Raw genomic sequence first — 21,605 nt, 5'->3', positions numbered from 1 at the left:
AACAACATTGGCAATATCATTTTAAAGTCGTCTACTTTAAAATGTATAATTTATGTCTGAATTGTCAATATAAATGAGTCAGATAAAATTAAATTATTAGAAAAAATTTTCACCAAGTAACAAAAAAACAAAATTTGTTTAATTTACTAATGTTTGTATTTTGAGAACGAATTCCGAAGTGGAAATTGAAACGTCAATAAACGTACTTTAACCTTTAATTGTGGCTTATTCCCTTCTAAATAGTAATTAATTTATGAAATGGTTTAAAAAATCTTCAAACTTTTCAGCGTTGGACCACCTATTGGGAATAGCAAGACCCGGCGTTTCTAGGCTGCGGTATTAATCATGTAGGGACTATAATGCAGTCTTGAAAATATCATACAATGAGGCACGCACCGAATTTCCTAGCGCATCTACATAAGCGACAATCGTTACCCCTGATGTCACGTTACCTACTTGTTTTGTCCCTTTTGGTACCTGCTTAAACTTTCATAGGCGTGTGAACAGTGGACAGCCCAGACTCGTCTACACTGTATGCACAATAAAGTGCACACATTAAGCTACTGGGTAATAAAGAATTTGGTAATAAGAGTACTAGCGATTAATTTTTAGTCTAAATATTTGATTTCCAAATGTGTTTATTTTAAGAATTATAATTGTCATAAAATATTCAATATCAGTTTGATCAAAGAAATATTTTACTTACTCTGCAGACTGTCGAAAGTTATGCATAGCAAACTGCAACAGAGAATATCTGCCCGAAGGGGGCGTTGGACTGCTCGGCGATTGCGCTCCATCTCCTCTGGAGTCCCTCGGATGATGTTTAGGAGAACTTTCCTGAACAACAGTCCTAGATTTGGTGCTAGTGGTATTAAAGTTAGTTGTACTGACGCTTTCAAAAGAATCTACAGGTGGAGAACGTGTACGCTGTGGAGAAGAGACTTCCCAATGAGATTTTGATTGAATCTAAAATACAAAAAGATTGGAATTATTACATTGTATAAAATAATATATTTCATAAATCAAAACAAATCACTGTGTCCATACTTTTATTGTAATCTATAATCTTAATAGGGTAATGCCCTACCAATTATTATTTGATCAACATCAAAAATTAAGTGTCTTTAAAAAATATGTCCTCTTTAAATCAAAACCAAAGTAAACTCAATAATTAATAGTATCTATACCTACAAAAAATGACAACCTCTTTTATGACTTTTGTGATTTTTTACAGCATACCAGAATACAACCAATTCTCGTATCTAAATGGTCATAATGTTTGCTTATCTAAATTGTCAGAAAGTAGAATCTCCTCATCGAGCAATATTCCTTTTGAAAATTTTTGATAGCACAGATTCTGCCATAAAAGCTGTGCTATCATGCGTTTCTAAATCAAGAATAACGGATTTTTTGTCTTGTAGTTCTAACCTAGATCTTAATATCTAAAGTTGAAACACCTTTTAAGAAGTTCCTTAAGGTCCCCACCCACCAAGAAGGAAGAATGTGCAATTAAGTCTTTGTATGATTGCAGTAAGGTAAACCCGTACACTCCAGGCCGACATACACCAGTACTTTTGATTTCAATTTAGAAGTACGGTTAAAGTGAACATGACGTCACAATTTTATTAGTGGCGTGTGTTTGTATTAAAGATTAAAGAAAGGTATCGTATTAATAGAAAACTAAGGTCGCAATGAACAAAGGCTAGGTTGCAACAACGAGCTACGTACTCTCTTGTCAGTTTACTGAAATAATTGCGACTTGATCCGTCAGATTAGCATAATTACTTGAAAATGCATCAAGATACGTATTTTAAACTATTATCTTTAGTAGGTCAATACCTACGGAAACAGGACCACCTATACTAGTGGCAGAAATAAGAGCAGCCATAATATCACTAAAAGAAGGTAGAGCTCCAGGACCACACGGAGTACAATCTGAATTTCTTAAACTTCTTGATGATGAATCTTTAAGAGTACTATGTAAAATCTTCAATAATATCTATGACACAGGCAATATCCCAAAAGATTGGCTACTTTCAGAATTTATTACCTTACCAAAGAAACAGGGAGCAAAAAAGTGCGGAGAATATAGGCTAATAAGTCTAATGAGCCATGCATTAAAACTTTTTTTTAAAATTATACATCGTAGAATATACAAGCTATGCGAAGAGAGAATACAAGACACACAGTTTGGATTCATGAAGGGCGTAGGTACAAGAGATGCACTGTTTAGTCTACAAGTATTATTTCAAAGATGCAGAGATATGACTTGCGATATTTACACCTGCTTTGTGGACTACCAAAAAGCATTTGATACAGTTCAACACTAAAAAATGATGGATATTCTAACAAAAGCCCAAATGGATGATAAAGATCGGCGTATAATACAAAATTTATACTGGAACCAATCAGCCACAATAAGAACGAATTTTGGAGGTGAACCAACGGAAATGATCCAGATTCTACGAGGCGTTAGACAAGGTTGTATACTTTCACCTATATTATTTAATCTATATTCAAAGGAAATATTTAGTGAAGCCTTGGAAAAATGCGAACATGGAATACTTCTAAATGGAGAACGCCTAAACAACATCCGTTATGCAGACGACACCGTTATTTTTGCAGACAGTTTGAACAGTTTACAGCAACTGATAAACAAAGTAAATGAAGTAAGTGAAAGATTTGGACTTCAAGTAAATATAACAAAAACTAAATTTATGATCATCAGCAAAAATAAAGTTAGAGACGCTCAACTACTTATCAATAATACACCAGTGGACCGAGTAAAACAGTATAACTATCTTGGAACAACAGTAAATGAACAATGGGATCACTCACAGGAAATAAAATGTAGAATAGAGAAGGCTAGGAGTGCATTCAGTAACATGGCCAAACTCTCTAAAAGCCACAATCTTAATCTGGAGATAAAAGTAAGGCTCCTACGATGTTATATCTTCTCAATATTGTATTACGGAGTTGAATCCTGGACACTAACTGAAACAATGGAGAAAAAACTTAAAGCCTTCGAGATGTGGCTATACAGGCGAATTCTAAGGATATCATGGACAGACAAGATAACCAACGAGACCGTATTACGAAGAGTGGGCAAAGAAAGAGAGGTGATGTATACCATTAAAAGGAGAAAGTTGGAATATCTCGGACATATAATGAATACAGATTACTGAAGGTAATCCTACAGGGTAAAGTATTCGGAAAGCGAGGAATTGGGAGAAGGAGAATATCATGGTTGAAGAACCTGAGGAAATAGTTCTCCACAACAACAACGAATCTATTTAAAGCATCAGTCAATAAAATAATTATAGCCAGAATGATTGCCAATATTCGGAACGAATAGGCACTGAAAGAAGAAGAATCTTTAGTAACTCCTTTGATACAAAAACAGGACACCCGAATGCGGCAGGCTATAACGGCACATGATTTTTCTCACTACGCTTTCTTTTGATGCATCGGAATCGACTTCCTTCATTTTTTTTAATTAGTTCTTCGTATGCATTATTTTTTTTTCTGACGATCACTGTATGCCTTATTTTTAATTTGCCATAAACAGGGATAATTTCTGTAAAGCTCTAGGAATTCCATGATAAAATCTCTTGATATGGTCCTTAGATCAGTCATGGTTTTTATTCCACTGTCTGTTTTCTCATAAAATTATAAAATGCTAAAGAATATGCAACATCCAGCGAGCAGTCGTACAGCACTGATTGGAATGGAAATGAAACATGCAGATACTTGTTGCCCATACAGTGTCGTTCTTCCCTGTGCGTTGATTTTAATTGCACGCGCTAAAAATCAAGACAATCCTGATTTTGAAAGGTTTGGTTGCGCATTCCACATTTTTTGCCATACAAGAACACTTCTTTTAGCTGTATCACGCACCGTGCACATTCAAACCTTCGCATTTTCTTCTTAGTAAGACCTAACCTTTAGATATTCCTGTTGTATTTAATTATAATAATTCTAATCTATTATAAGTTCCTTAAATATTCCTGTTGTATTTACTTATATTAATGTTGTAGTATAAGCAATAAGTGGCAAAAACAATCACCACTGGTAGGTGGTAGGTAAGCTAAAGATATATGAGCACCTATTAATAGTTGAATGGAGACAAATGGTGGTGACAAATTTTATAAAGTGAATCAAATATATTTTTTAAAGTAGTATTGCGAAAAATTATCTCAATAATTTAATTGAGGAAAATTAGTTTATAGTTTTCTATCTTAGAATGATCTAATAATGTGAACATTATGACTGGACCAAAAATGTATTTCTGTATATTAAAGAGATTTTTTTTTATTTTAAATGTATATTTACAATTTACTCATAAACACTACATTGAGTAATTAGTAAATGTGATGACAATATTGACTTCATTTGGGTACCATCCAGCGACGGTTCTCCATTTTTACCTATGTAACCAGGTCTTCTTTCGAAGACCTCTTCAATCTTCGTTCCTCCATTGGTGTCAGATATAATCCACTGATAATTTGGCTATGGTGCGATGAATAATGAATTTTGGTCTTGTTGGCGAGGAGGGATTTGACATTTTTTACAGTTGGTAGTCCTAGGTCATTGCGGATAATTCCATTGCTCACCTACCAAAGGGCGTTAGCTATCATATGTTGTAGTATGAATTTGTAAAGCAGTATTTTGCTCTCCTATGGCAGTTGTGACTTTCTGCCGAGTAACCAATTTATTTGTTTCATTTGTTTCAATTTTATATTCAGCTGAGTTTTTTTGGTGTTAATGTGTTGCTTCCAGGTGAGCTTTCAAATTTGAAGTAAATATATTTTCTGAATGTTCTGCAAATACATTAGCTTTTTCATTGTTATTCTGTAAAAATTATAGGGGCATAACAGTTTTAAATGTCGTCTACACAAGATATTATCAGGAATTATATACAGCCGCCTGGAATTGTTTTCGGAGGAGATGATTGGCTTCAGACCAAAGTGGTCAACTATAGACCAAATACATATGTTAAGAGGTATACATGAAAAATGTATTGAATATAACATATCTATTTAAAACTTGTGTAGATCGACAAAAGATGTTAAAGCAACTATCTATTTTAGGAATACCCAATAAGTTGGTTAAACTTATACGAGTGACTCTGGAGGGTTCCAAAGCTATTGTGAGAATAGATGGAGATATGACGCAGGCCTTTAATATTGAAAATGGAGTTAGACAAGGTGATGCCTTATCAACAACACTTTTTAATCTAACTTTAGAAGCTGTTGTTAGAAAACTGGATATAAATGGCTGCATAAATACAAGATCAATACAAATATGCGCATATACGGATGATGTTGCCATAATAAGCCGCAACAAAAGGGTATTAAGCGAAAAAGTTATAGAAATAAAACCAGAAACTGCTACGTTTGGTCTATATATAAATGAAAGCAAAACAAAATATATGGAGTGCACAAAATCGAAGCAACATAAGAATCTGAAGGTAGACAACCATACCTACAAATATGCCTCCACTTTTCCCTACCTAGGCTCAATAATAAATGACAACATCAGTCAAGAAATACAAGCACAGATTCTTAGCGGTAATAAGTGCTTTTATGCATACAAAGACTTAATGAAAAGTAAGTTACTGAATCGTCTAAGTCTAAGCTTAGAATCTACAAAACAGTAATTAGACCAGTGGTCACATATGGATGTGAAACGTGGACCTTCTCAACCATTGATGAAAATCAAATGAGAATATTTGAGCGCAAAATACTAAGGAAGATATTTGGACCAACCCAATGCAGCGATGGTTCGTGGAGAATTAAAATAAACCACGAGCTGGATGAACTAATGCAGAGCGCAGATATTGTTAGATTTGTAATGTTACAAAGACTAAACTGGCTTGGTCACCTAGAAACAATGCCAGATAATCGAGCTGTAAAGGTAGTCTAGATATGGAAGCCCCAAGGAAAGAGAACAAGAGGAAGGCCCCGTAAAATATGGATAGACGACGTAGAGAGGGATCTTAAAATCATGAACATCAGGCAGTGGCGAAGGAAAGTATCCGACAGGGCAGAATGGAAGAACATTGTTAAGCAGGCCAAAACTCACAAAGGTTTGTAGAGCCACTAGAAAAAGAAGACGCTTAAAGAGTATTCATCTGGAAAGATTTTGTTAATATAGAAATTGAATCTGTCATTAGGAGCTTGATTTGGCGCTGACGTTAGCTGGTGCGTTAGTCTATTTAGTTGCTGCCTTCTTTTTTTCAATTAAAATTTCTTTACTTGTAGGAATAGATTCCCAAGCAGCGTTTTGTATTACAGACCTTAGTTTTGTACTGCTAATTTCAGGTCACCAAATTCTTTTATTCAGTTATCTAACGTTATATTCTGGTTAATGGTGTTTTCAAATTATTCACATTTTGTTTTTTGCTAGATAGTCTTAATGGCTGTTGATTGTATATTATAGGTTTGTGGTCAAAACTAGACTCTATTTTTAATACGTATTAGGTAAGCCTTTAAAAATTAGAAAATCTAGAAGATCCGGAATTTTGTTATTATCTGCTGGCCAGTATGTTCGTTGTCCCGTGGATATGAAGAATAAATTGTTTTTCTGTGACGATTGTTGTAGGTTTCTACCTTTCGTTGTAGTTAGTCGTGATCCCCATAGAGTATTTTTGTCTTTTTAATCGCCTGCTACCAGGAAGTGCGAGTCAAGTGTTTAGAAGAAGCTGGTATTCTTTAACTAATATATTATATCTAGGAGGTGAATAAATAGCTGCGACAATCAATGGTTACAAAAACGTTTTTATTCTGATTGAAGTGCTTTGAATTTTAGGTGTGAAATAACTTTGTAAAATGTTATGTTTAACAGATGATATGACTGAGATTGCCAATACTGCATGGGTTGTTCCGCCGGGATAGTGGGTAAATGGAATTTTGACAATTGTTCTATCAGTTGAACGACTCTTTGAAACTAATAATATATCTATTTGGTTAACTTTTAAAAATAACGTAATTTCTTGGACATGACTTGTTAATCCGTTGGCGTTCCAAGCCGCTATTCTTATTCCCCTAGCCATTAATTTGATATTTTGCTTATAACGGTTGTTAGCACGATGAGGATCATGCTGTTCTGATTAAGCAACTGATTAAATAACATATTAAATTAATTTAGGAAATCTGACATTAGCGTAGTTATATCTTTATTATTACTGTTTTCATTTTGTCTTTGGGGATTTCTTAAAGCGAACTTTATATGTGATTGGTTGCTGCACTATAGAGTTGCCATCTAGAACCCATTCAGAGACATTGCCTTAGAGTCCCCCCTCTAAGCAGTAACCCCTCTTGGTAGTCTTACGTTGCCATGCAGAGTATCTGTTAAAAACAACATTTTTTTAACAAAAATGTAACATAATAAATTTTGAACCATTTTAAGTATTTTTACCCAAATATTTAGTGGCTTGTTTCATGTACACCTGGTAATACACTGATGATGGACTTTTTAGTGCGAAAACCTTCCCGACAGGGTCGAAAGGGTTTTTTTAATTATATACCTTTTATAAAGGATTTTTAAATACAAGGTCATTCTTTTAAAAATACTGAGGAAAACATGAATTTGTTTTTTGACTTACTCTGTATTAGATTTAAAAAGTATAGCAAAATTAATCATTTTATGACCTTTTTTAGTAGCTTTTGTACTTCTTTTCATTTACACATCGCGTTTATAGTGTATTTTTATGTATGAGAGAGTAATAAAACAATAAATTATGTATGCAAATCCCTAAACTGTTGATACGGGTGACTCAATGAAAAACAGATATTTGTCAACAAGTTTACAGAAGTATATAGAAAAACAATTTTAAATTGAGTATGACCACCAGGTATAAAGGTTGGAGCAGAATAGAATACAATAGTTGTGAGGCTTACTAATCCCTAAATAAGGTTGCCAGTGTCGAAGTGATGGAGGTTAACAGGTACTAATAAATTTGCAAGAAATGTAAGATGTTTATTTTATTGGTTATATATAACCAATAAAAGTTTAATAAGTACCTACCTATTTGCAAAATAAAGTTTAATTCTTTAGATAAAATAAAACGTTTTATTTTATCTGAAATGAGTGCATTCCACGAAGTAAGGGTTTCAACAATCAAACATTTAATTCTTTAATTCCAGGAATCTACGACAGTAATTGACTAGATAATTACCTTCTAAACTTATTCCACAGAAAATGTGATAGTGGGTTTTTCCATTTTGTATATAGGAAGGTCCAAGTGGCGTATTCAAAATTCTTAACAGTTCACTAAAAGTAGGTACTTCAGTTGCAAGGTGCAGTTTATTGTGTATAATAGTGTTATGGAAAATTTGGAAGTGCCGTGTAAACGCCGAAAAATTGGTCCTCTAACAGTTAATGAAAAAAACATTAATATTTAATTGTTTTAAATCATTTACAGACAAACGTTTATGTGAAAGTGTTGATGAGACCGTTGAGTTAGTTAGCAGTACACTTGGTGTTGGGAAATCTACGATTTACAGAGTTATTAAAGAAGAGAAATGTGGTAGTTTTCAAATGCCACGTAATGCTCCAGGGAAACCAAAATTTCAAATAGAATATCATTTTAAAGAAGGACTTCGACGGAAAGTGCATGAATTCTTCTTTAGACAAGAATTTCCAACATTGGATAAAGTTCTTGTCTCAGTTCGAGATGATAAGGATTACCCAGAAATGAGTCGAAGTACGTTATGGAAACTTTTAAAAGAAATAGGCTTCCGCTGGAAAAAGAATCCCAGAAAGTCTATTTTATTAGAAAGAAGCGATATTGTCATATGGAGAAGACATTTTCTAAGAACCATAAAGGAAATGAGAAACCAAAAAAGAAAAATATTTTATCTTGATGAAACATGGATCAACGAGGGTCATACACCAAATAAATTTTGGCAGGATGAAACTGTTACAAGTCAAAGGCACGCTTTTGTAAATAACTTATCTACTGATTTAAACCCACCATCAGGAAAGGGACGCAGGCTGATAATAGTACACATTGGCAGTTCAGACGGTTTTGTTGAAGGTGGTTTATTAACTTTTGAATCAACTCGTACCGGTGACTACCATGAAGACATGAACGCTGATGTCTTTCAAGAATGGTTCGAACAAATGATAGATCTTCTTCCTAAGAACTGTGTAATAGTAATGGATAATGCAAGTTATCACTCCAGACTTATAGAAGGACTGCCCACAACCAAGTGGTTAAAAAAAGACTTGCAGAATTGGCTGAGTTCAAAAAATATTACGTACCATCCCGGATCTATAAGAAAGGAACTTTATTCGTTGTGTGCCCTTCATAAAGAAAAATTTAAAAAATACGAAATTGATGAAATTGCCAAAAATCGTGGAATGACAGTACTTAGATCCCCACCATATCATTGTGAATTAAACCCGATTGAACTGGTATGGGCCCAGATAAAGAGTGAAGTTTCAAGAAAAAATACCACTTTTAAAATTCATGATGTTAAACAGTTGTTTTTTGAGGCCGTAAATAATGTAAAACCTGAAAACTGGGAAAAGGTAGTAAATCACACTATTAAAGAAGAGGAAAAAATGTGGAAGCTGGACAATATTACTGATAAAATGATCGAGCCAGTTATTATAAATCTTGGTTCTGAAAGTTCATCTTCTGAATCTGATTTGGATTTGTAACAAGTAGCTGTAAGTTTTATATTAATATTTTTATTCATCTATTTAACATACCTTAGACGGTTTTAAAAACTCTTTTTCTCTTTTGTAATTTTTAAAAATTAAAAAAAATGTGAATTTTTTAAAACCCTTTTTAATGTAGGCCAGTCAGTTCTAATATAGTGTGTGATAAAAGAGGTCACTTTTGTTTACATACACATAACACTTTATAACACTGAAATAATTCATTTATTTTTTACAATTATTCAAAGTAATTTTTCAACTATTCTTGAGCACGCCCGGAGTGGTCGGAGCTACCAGTTAAAATTATGCTAATTACTCTGTCGTTCATAAAAATAAACTATAACTTGTAACGATTTTCATTGAAATTTATTATTAAGAACAACTTAGTATTCTTGTAATAAGGAACTACAGCGGATTTTAAATTTAAGATGAAATACAGGGTGTTTCTTTGAAACACCCTGTAAAAAACGTATCTTTGATGTGATACAGTGTTATGGAAGACACTGTACATTTGTAACTAATTTTAATCTTAAAGCTTATAGCTCCTATTTTTGTAAATACCTTGTTTTGGTACCTTCTGTAATAACAGATATAACTGATTTTGTTACAAAAGTTTATCACAGTGTATATTCGATCTACCGAAAAATGTTAAGAAAGTGGAAAACCAGAAGATGCATAGATATAATTAATGGATTTTGACAAGAGCTACGACCTTGTAAATTACAGGTAAACTTGTGTACTGTATCGACATGACTCATAGCTCTTGTCAAAATCCATTACCTCTACTAAGCATATCCAATATTACTTTGATTGATCCAGTATTAATTTAAATTTTTGGATTTTGAAAAAGAATCGAGGAATTTAAAATTCTAGAAAGATCTTTTCATAAAAATTCAAAACACCACCCACACACTTTTTTAAAAAGTCATATTTTTTATTAAGTAGTTCAAATACTTTCGTCTTTAATTTACGTACCTAAAATTCTATAATTTAAAATTTTTAAAATAAAATATTAAATGGAAACATGATTAAAACATATGGTAACCGAATACAGAGAAATCTATAGGAAATAGACGATGTTTATGGAAATTTATGAAAATTACAAAGTTGCAAAATGCTAATATGGGTCATATGGTTATATGTAGTTAATTAATCAATAATTACTTTCGCTTCTTAAAAATTTTGTGCATTTAAATTTTTAATCCATTTAGTTCTAAACAAGGAAAAGACAGTTAAGATTTTATTTCACGTATAGGGAGCTTGCGCATCCATTTATACGTATTTCAGCCCAATAGGCATCATCAGAACGGCTTTCGCAAGCGCTCTGAACGTGAAATAAATCTTTTCTGCCTTAGGAAGCAACTATAACATGGCTTCGTATAGACGCAATGTAGCGACATCTGATAATAAAATCGTAGACTAATTTTCGAAACCAAATTCAAGAATTCCGCTTTAATCTGTGCCTTCTAAGAATTGCAAGGCAAAAACAGACGTTGATAAAGGTGTTAAGAGAGACATGGGGAATCTAAAAATTGCATTCCACAACATATCTCCTCAACTAAGCAAAATTCTTAGCGAATTGGTTTCTAGTACTCGTACAGAGTATATCGAAATAACAAGAAAAAGACAGTTAAGATTTTATTTCACGTATAGGGAGCTTGCGCATCCGTTTATACGTATTTCAGCCCAAGAATTTTGCTTAGTTGAGGAGATATGTTGTGGAATGCAATTTTTAGATTCCCCATGTCTCTCTTAACACCTTTATCAACGTCTGTTTTTGCCTTGCAATTCTTAGAAGGCACAGATTAAAGCGGAATTCTTGAATTTGGTTTCGAAAATTAGTCTACCATTTAGTTCTGTTTACTAGACAGGGACTCAGGAGGCCTATAGCGCCTACTTGGCAAGATGTCAGTTAAAGGAGATCGATTGGAGCTAAAATAACACCTCAAAAATGAAAATATTATTGGTAAAATGGTAAACCGCATTGAAATAGCCAGGGCAAACTTTCTATAAAATCTATGCGAACCCTCTTATGCGATAGGTCACCCAATCTGCAAATTACAATTTTATACTGCATATACATATTACACATCGTTTTATGGAATTAAAGCATGGACGTTAGAACTTTTAGATATCTAGTTTTCTTATCTTTTTATAAATCAGCAACTTCCTTTATCCTTTTCTGAAGATTAGATGAAACATATTTTTGGTGTAGTGATTTTTTCTCATTAAAATTATTCCTTAACTAAGTATCTTTGGCTTTTTTTATTTCATTATAATTATTTTGTTGTCTTCTCTCTTATTTTTAACCCAAACCTTTCGTGGGTCTTCCAACATACTCAGAATCTTTTCGGACATCTATTTCTTTTCTGTATTATTTGAGAACCTAAATATTTCTTCATTTCTTCTCAGTTTATTTTGGTATCTTTTCTAACTTTGTGATATAAGGTTGAATGCTCGAATAAATTAATTTTAATCAAATAAAAGGCAGATATGTACAGTTTTTATTAAATCTTGCCGAAGTACTTTCGCTCCTATAGTATCTTCAGGGACATCTGAAATAAGCCAAGAAACATTTTATATATAGTTATAGGTAAATCTTAGGTACGCAATATCAAATGTTGGTTAGTTTTTAGATCATTTGTTAATAAGTCTATGCATACAAATGCCTTGTTCAGTACGTGGTTATATAATATTAATATGTATATAATATAAACAATGGAAATTGATGATAAAACTATGAGAAAACATGACCGGCCTTTTGGCTTTGCCAGTGCCATTAACTTAGGAAAAACAAAGTATGGCTTGTCAAATTTAACGTGATACTTGGCCGATTTGAAATTAGGCTCCACCCACGATGCGCATTCGACCACAACACAATTCGTCCTTATTATTTCTTGGCCCTTCGAAGTGCAAGGTACTTGTATAGTCTGCGACAAAGTTTTTTTATTTTACTTATGTTTAAAGTTACTGTGTGTTGAAGAACTATCGTATTACAATAGATTTGACTTTTTAAATAATTATTGTTAAGTATTTTAAATTATAAACATGGATTTTCATTCAAAATTAGAAGGCAAACCTTGTCTGGACAAACGAGGGAGGTAATAGCAATTGTAATTATTTTTATGCAGAGAGAAGCGATGCAAAATCCGCATGTTAAAGATTTTAAAAAAGTTCAAGAGCGTGCTTCCTTAGCAACGGGAGTAAGTATAGCCACTATAAAACGGATCTCTCGTGAAATAAAAAATATAGAAGAAGTTGCTTTTGCATCATTTTCGACGCCTAACAAAAGAATGAGATCTGCCCCAAAATCCAACTTGGGCGATTTTGACAAAGGTTTACTTCGGCGTATAATAATAAATTATTATCTCACGGAAAAACGAGTTCCTACATTCCGACATATAACAAAAAAATTAATGAAGGCAAAATTCTTCTAATAATTTTATTTTATCTGACATTCATATTGACAACTCAGTCACTATTTGAGATATATTTTATACGATATATTTCTACAAAATCTCCGTACCAAAATAAAATATTCGGGAAAGTTAATAAAGTTATACAGTTTAGTACCTAAATACCGGATGTTGACAGCCATCCCAACGGGGCTGATATTATTCTATTTTAAAGAAATAAACAACAGAATAAAATATTTATGACTTACTAAATTGCTGAAATGCCGAAGATCCGAAGAATAAAAGTATAATGACTATAATTTAAAATATAACGACAACTCTAGTATAAAAAATAAGTAATAAATGTTTCGTCGGTATGTTCCAGGTATAAGATTAACTACTGTTCTTTTATTCTTATACAGTTTACTGTAACGCAAATGTAAAGCTTTCATCTCTACCAATATTCCTCTTATAAAATTATAGAACGAAACATTTATAGAAGTGTTCGAAAAAACTGCCGCTTCAACATGACTGAATGGTCAATATTAATGAGTGAAATAAAATATAATTATTAGAAGAATTGTTTTACCAAGTAACAAAAAGAAAATATTTTGTATTTTGAGAAAAATTTCCGAAGGAAAAATTGAAACGTCAAAATAACATACAACATAGACATATCATAGAAGTTCCATTAATAAATAAGGTCACTCTCTGTAAACTTGTATTATGGAGTGTACCAAAGAGGCGAAGAGACCGAGCGCATTATGTATCTCTTTTCCTCCGAATGCGTTCTCACTTAATTTTCTATGCAAGTGGACAAATTTGTCAAGTATCACCTTAAATTTGACAAGCTGTACGTGGCCCTACAAAAACTCCAATTTGTCTAGGAGTATTCTAGCAGATGGGCGTATGAAAGATTTTTTAAATACTCGTATTTTGAACGGTTCTTGTTTTCTGATATTGATGGTAAATACGTGTCATATTGTTAGTATCGCAATAGCAAGTAGCCGAAACGAATCACATGAAAAACTCTCAAAAAGTTTTTTTGAACAACTTTCATGAAGAATACAGGCCACTTGTGTCCGTCAGTTTTCATTCGATTTTCAGTAAAATGTTATCTTGCGATCTATTTATCATTTATTTATTTGTCATCAGGTATTTAAATGTTGTCTATAATTAGATAGAGTAAGCTTTGTTGTATTAGACGAACGCCAGCTGTATTGGGACATTATATTCAGAAAATGTTTCAATTAGTGTTGAGATATTATGCAGATGGTCAATTTTAATATACTCGGAAGCCAGCTTGATCAGATGGTTAGTAATGGCAAATTTAATGCAAATTTATGCTTTTACTTAAAAGTACAACAGCTCGGTTAGCACACATATTAAATTTTTATTTTCTGGACATTTTTGGACACAATACGAAAAATCGGGTGAATAAACATTGTTTTACAATGTTTTGCTGTTTTGTTTATAATGCGTATTACAATGTATAATATAACTTCTTGGTAGATTCATTTGTTATTACCAATATCTTTTTCTTTGTAGATCTTTTTTAACCGATAATTTTAATACAAACTCATCGGCATAATCTACAATCTACACCACTTCTAATTTATTTTTTGATTTTATTGCTGTAATTAATTTTTAACTAAACATTAACATAATGCGGCGTAGCTAATGTTATTGCAATTTATTTTACATTGCAAGAACCAGTATATTGGCCTTTATACGATTTGTAGTACTGAAAGTATTGTACAAACTTATAATTAACTTATATGTGCACTTAACCCAAATGTACGTATAACTTAAATATCTATTAAACATTGCGATGTGTTATTCTCTTCAGTTTATTAACATTAACTTTGTAACGTTAGATGGAAACCATGTATATACATATGACATTCTAGAATACATTAAATAATGATATAGAAACAAAAACAAATCATAATTTAAGGAGGCCGTGGAATCGGTTATTTCTACGAGTTAGTAGGTCATAACATATATGAGAGAATTCCAAAAGAACTTGCACCAAGTGTTCCTGAAAAACGGGGAATTCCACCAACATGGTGTTGATCTTGTATTTCGTTCTTTGAAAAGTGTTTAGAACCATGCAGTACACCAGTGACGGATTGATAATTAAACTTTTATAGTTTTAAGCAATATCACTTCTGTCTTCTTTTAAAAAAATTGCTTCAGGAAAGAATAGTGCCATCAATTTTAAAAAATGTTTCCCTGTTGGAAAAGAAACAAGACAAATAGTGTGCAAAAAAAAATATTAATAAAAACACACTAACTCTTTTCAAAACAAGTCTATGACAAATCTTAGATTCATATGAGTGACAAATTATTTTGTATATGTTGATATATACAATAGAAACAAATTTCGATCTGACTCCAACACAAATTGTTTCTACAACAAGTACAGCGCTGGGTGTTAGCGATAGGACAGTCTGGAAAATGTCGTCAGGAAGGATTAGATCATAATGGAGAATTACCCAAAATTCTGAAAAATCCACGTAAACGGACCAAGAAGGAAACCAATCGGGAGTTTACCTACGATGAGAATATCAGGAACCAATTGAGAAGACTTGTTTACATGGAATTTTTCTTAAAGAACACACCTTCCAAAATCAAAGCTATCCTGGATGCCGTTAATTTACACGAACATTTGCCTAAATTTTCTAAAAGTACTCTATATCGACTATTGCGAGAGATGGGATTTGTTTATGAAACAAGAGTACAGAAAGCAGTAATGATGGAATGCCCTGACATAATAAATTGGAGGCATAAATTTCTTAGAAAAATACAGAATTATCGAAATCAAGGATACAATATTTTCTATTTGGATAAAAGTTGGGTAAATATCGGACATACAGTAAATAAGGTATGGATGGATTCAACCATAACCAGTTATAAGGATGTATTTTTAAAAGGCTTGACTACTGGTCTAAATGATCCAAAACAAAGAGGTCCGAGATTTGTCTTGTTACATGTTGGATCTGATAGAGGTTTTCTACCAAATCAGAATGTGTATTTTTAGCAAAAAAAGATTCAGGCGACTACCATGACGAAATGAACGGCGAATCTTTCGAAGACTGGTTTGAAAATAAACTAATAGCAAACCTCTCAAAAGGAGAAAAATATGTGGTAGTAATGGATAATGCTCAATATCATTCATACAAACAAAATTTCCCAAGAAGCTCCTGGAACAAACAACAAATTCAAGAATGGTTACGAGAGAAGGATATATTTTATGAAGAAGATTATTTAAAGTCAGAACTATTGGATGTAGCAAACAGTTATGCAGATATATACGACAAGTATAACATCGAAACGTAAAAGTATTACGATTGCCTCCCTCTCACTGTGAGCTTAATCCAATAGAGATGGTTTGGAGCCAAGTTAAACATTACGTTGCAGTCCGAAATACTGACTTTAAAAAAGATCGTATGCAACAACTCATCCATAAAGCGTTTGCCAATGTCTCTGCTGAACAGTGGCAAAATTATATACATGTCATCAGAATTGAAAAAGAAATGTGGATAGCTGACAACCTACAAGAAGATATCCTACCGGTGATTATCACAGCCAACACCGGCAGTTCCAGTGAGGACGATTTTTCCGAAATGGAGTAGAGACCAGACACTGTTATTTTAAGTCTTATATTTATTCATTAGGTAGCGTTTAGGCTACATAAATTTTTATTCTTTTATTACCGTAATTTTATTCTTTGTAGAAGTGTATACACACTTTTCTTTGTAATAATTGTTGAGTCTGTTAATAGTAATAATTGATCCAAGTTGGTATATATCCTGTCGGTATATAAATTAACAATTTAAATTTGTAGCCACTACACCCTGTATAATTTAGTAAAAAAGATTTCAAAGAAAATAGTTTTATTAAATTTTGTGTAATTTGCAAAATTTTGAAGTTGTAAATAATGTTACATTTACTTCTAATATGATTGCATGATTTAATGTTATCGTACAGGAGGGCCAACGCGGTACTGTATCACACCTGCAGACTACGAACGTACCTAGCGGCCTAAGCGGCAACGTCGGTTCTCATAAGCACTGTACTGAAATCCTCTCGTGAATTTGTCTATAGAATGGAACAATGATAATAAAGATTTATTCCGCGTTTAATTCTACAAAAACATTTGCATTACAGTCTTTTAGAAGAAAAAATAAACAATTTAAAATTGAAAAAGGATGCGAAAAAACCGAATAAAGACAAAAATATTAAGAATTTATATTGAGGATATACCAGATGACGAATACATAGATAGAAGACAGAAGATATACCTAATGTTAAAGACACTTATGTAGAGGACAAAAATTATACAACAGCGGAATAACAGAACGAAATAGGTGAGATATTTGAAACAAATATGTTTCAGCCTCCTGAGTCTCAGTCTCCCAGTCTATCCTGAAATGCAACACTATTCCAACTAAGAAAAGTTTTCTACGTCACAATTTGGTTACTATTCTAAACACTTTTGTTACTTCAGCACTACAATCACAAGTTTCGTCTTTGACAATGATAGAGCTACATCTACAATTCAAATGAAATTATTTTTTCTCCTATTAGATTAATACTGTTTTGGCCTGAACCCAAAGTACCTTCAGTAAAAAACAACAGTGGAAAGTGTTTCTTCAGTGGATAGTTTAAGAGAATGGGAAACTGAGCATGAAAATAAAAAAATAAGATCAAGCTACTTGAAGAAAAAAGAAAAGAGCAGAAGATAGGCAAGAGAAGAAACGGGGCTTGCTAAAAAGCAGTTTTGAGTAAATATCTTATAAAACTGGTGATTACAGTGATAAAGAAAATAATGATCATGAAAATTATATGGAGGGGGATTATATACTTAAACAATTCCCTGGAAAGAAAATAGGATAAAAATTTTTATGTGTAATACAAAAATTTTTTAATAATTTATTGTGAAACTGAAAATTAGAATTACACCCATAAGGATAAAGGAGGCTTAAGGATAAAGTAAGTAAAACTTAATTTATAATTAATGATAAATATATCAGTGTAATAACATTTCATCACATCATAAAAAAGATGCCACAACCTCATTTCAAGAGAAAGAATCATAATTTTAGTTTTCAGATTTTAAATTGACTAATTGTCAAATAGTATATTTAATTTGTTACAATGTCGAAATATATCTAATAAACCTTAGTTTTTCACAAACAAACAGCTGCTTCTGGAGTCGCCCATCTTATAAATATCGTAGCAAAAGATAGAAATATACAGAGGGTGCATTAAAAAAAAATGAAAAGTGAAGTTTTTGAAAGGTTTTTAGAAAAAAATTGGAACGTGAATCAAAAGTTTTTGTTTGAATATTTTATTTTCTCAAATAAGCGAAATATTGCATGTTTTTCAATTTTGGACACCCAGTAGAACAAATTCAGTTTCCTTTTGTAATTTTTTTGGTGATTACCTATATTATTTTCTTTCTCTGGTATACTAATTAAGATATCTAATACCTAAACTTATTTCTAAGCTTAGCTCTGATGACCCAGATTGAGAAGATCGGTATCAAAATTCCAAATGCATCTCATTACATAAAAATTGTTATAATTGTTGAAAACCGCAGTACGCGTTATAGTTATTATATTCTTCAATTATTTCTGCTTGGCTACCACCAGGTCAGATATAATGACCACCTAAATATTCTTAATTGGGACGTAAATATTTATCGATAATAATACAGATGTGCTCTAGAAAACCTTGGTGCGTGTCAAAGATGGACTTTTTGGATTCATAATATCGCACACGGCATCGTTAAATTTTAATGTTTTTCGTTTGGAAAGCTTGAAGACTTGAATTTATTTGGAAAATAGAAGATCTCATACACGAAGTAGTCAAAAAAGATATTTACTAAATTAAAGTATACTACAAACTGAACCGAGGGAGTTAAATAAACAAATTATTTATATTATTAATATTAAGCAACCATTAAAATGATTCTCTATGAGAATTTTCAGCGCAACTCGCTATAAAAACATGTTTTGATTAGAATTTAATTTTTTAAATATTCAAATTGCTCTTAACAGTTCACATCCTCACAATATGTAAACCTATTAATTTATTTACAAGTCTAATGTGAATAAAAACTTAGAACTCATGTTTAAAGTAGATAGACAACAGACTTTGTGGAGCATTCTGGGAAAATTGTGACGTCAACCTCATGTAAAGATCTGGATCTGGAAAATTTTCTTTACCTATTTTTTAACTATAAAGTGATTTATTTCTTGTTTTAACAATGTTTTCTTCAAAATTTGGTATGTATGAATTAGGAATAAAAAGTTCGTTTAAAATCTGCAGAAATATACACCGTGTCCCAGTGAAACGAAGTAAGTTGAGGTTTCTTTCGATGAAACCCGAAGTACAATAGTAACAAAAAATATAGGGTCAGATGCAATGAGCTATGTCATTGTACTTGCATGCAAAGTTTCATGAATAGCGTCTTTTCTCATTAATAGTTAGTTTAGTTATTAATAAGTTAGTTCTTCTAGCGAAGAACTCATTAAATTTAGAGTAGGTACGATATAGGGTCAAACTTTAAAGGTGGAAAACTTTGGGACGAATCATAAAAGAAGCTATAGAAGAAAGTAGAATAGGTCGAGAGGTCGAGAGGTGACCAGGATGCTATACTGATGGAGTGTGGACATCGAAGAGCTCAGAGATGAATGAATAGTAATGAGGAAAAGGATAACGATGGCAAGGGGCAGAGCAGAGATAAACCCTTTTGTCGTAGAGCAAATTTAGCAAATCGAAATAAAATACCGCGCACGAAAGAGAGAACTCTACAGAAAAATTCATACATAAAAAGAAGGCACTGGAGAGAACTGTGTGACAATCTGGATAAGGACATCTTTAGTCAGGGGTATAGGATCGCAATGAAAAAGTTCCATGCGTACATTTCATACGAAATACCACTAAACAAAAAAGCTAGAAGTAACGCGAAGGCTTTTTCCGATCGGCACATGGCATATAGTGTGGAAGGACGATGGAGCTGAGCAGGCCATACCCTTTACCATGGATGAAATATTTAAGGTATTAAATGCACTTAAGATACGTAGGTTAACCGGACTAGACCAGATACTCGAAGCGGTAAAGGGTCTAGGGCATGCGCAGCCTGGGTGGATTTTGGAGCACATGAATGCATTGGTTGAAGCACAGACATTTCCTGAGGCTTAGAAGATATCAAGGTTGGTACTGTTTCCCAAAACTAGGGAGAAGTATCGCCCCATATGCCTCCTCCTATGCATCGGGAAGTTGTACAAGAGAATTCTGCGAGGACGGATCAACGACACGAGTTGGAGTATATAAAGGGCTCATAAACTGCAAATACGGAGAAGGTATAACACCTTCACATTTGCAGATGGTCTCACTGTGCTGGTAGCAGCACGGGACGAGCCGGTTAACAGATCACGAACTAGAATTCGCGGCAGAAAAGACCGAAGACAACATTCTGAAGTATAAACGGAAAAGACAAGGGATAGAACTCCAATGTCGTGTGGAAATATGTAGAAGTATAACCCCTTTACATTTGCAGATAGCCTCGCTGTGCTTATAGGAGCACGGGACGAGCCAAATAACAGATGACGAACTAGAACTCGCGGCAGAAAAGACTGAAGCCATCAATCGGAAGTGTAAATGGAAAAGACAAGGGATAGAACTTCAATGTGCAGGGGTACAGCTAACATCAAAGAAATGCGTCAAATATGTTAAAGTAACGCTACAACAATATGACGGATGGGGGAAGAATGGAGGAGAGTAGTAATTTATGAATGTTTTATTTAAAACCTCGGTAGATATTTATAATTTAAAACAAGAATTTTCATGTATTTTTTAATATTATGTAGATAATAAAATAGAACGATTTCCGAAATGGAAATCAAAACGTTAAATAAAGTTATTTGACTTATTTAAAGTAAAATTGTGGCTTATTCCCAACAAAAATTGAAAATGTCGATAAAAAACTTAAACAATGTTTCTAAAGTGTTATAGTGTAATTTCCGAAATCTAATAAACATGTTTACCTGCTCAATTCAATTCGACAATGATTCAAATCGAGTCGGTGTTGTCTTCTTTTTTTATTATACTTATCGCATTTTTGATATACTGGTTTATCTAGAAAAACATTAAAAATACAAATAAAATTTAAATAGTGGTATCTCTATATCTCTCAATGACTTCTGAATGTTTTATACGGACTTTGTTACACACTTTCTCCGCGTCAACAACCGTATAATATATTTCATTTGTTATAAATGGATAAAAGAAAATTCATTAAAAACCTCGCTATTTTATTCTCTCGTTTTAAATCGAAGGTTAAAGCTGATAGCTGGCCGTGTTTTGTGCAGAACTACCTTTTTATGCCACTCGTTTCTAGGTAAAACAAGATAGTTGATGTATGTTGTTTCACTTATTGAAATTGATGATGGATGTCATCACTGATTAGAAAATTACTTTAATGGGAATATAGGTATTGCGCAAGTAGTCAATGTCAACATAGTTAAT

General features: G+C 32.8%; 1 protein-coding gene across 4 annotated transcripts in view; it reads right to left on the bottom strand.

The window, feature by feature from the left end:
* The window catches only part of Myo10A (unconventional myosin 10A), a 255,983-nt gene that overhangs the window by 26,717 nt on the left and 207,661 nt on the right, over nt 1-21,605 (bottom strand). For all 4 annotated transcript variants that reach the window (XM_072530303.1, XM_072530304.1, XM_072530306.1 and 1 more), the window contains exon 19: nt 707-966. In XM_072530303.1, coding sequence (XP_072386404.1) covers nt 707-966 — 260 coding nt within the window. The remainder of the gene's footprint in view (nt 1-706; nt 967-21,605) is intronic.

The sequence above is a fragment of the Diabrotica undecimpunctata genome, chromosome 4, assembly GCF_040954645.1.
Source record: "Diabrotica undecimpunctata isolate CICGRU chromosome 4, icDiaUnde3, whole genome shotgun sequence".
NCBI lineage: Eukaryota > Metazoa > Arthropoda > Insecta > Coleoptera > Chrysomelidae > Diabrotica > Diabrotica undecimpunctata.
The sequence above is the reverse complement of the archived record's forward strand: the minus strand, read 5'-3'. Positions and strand labels throughout refer to the sequence as shown.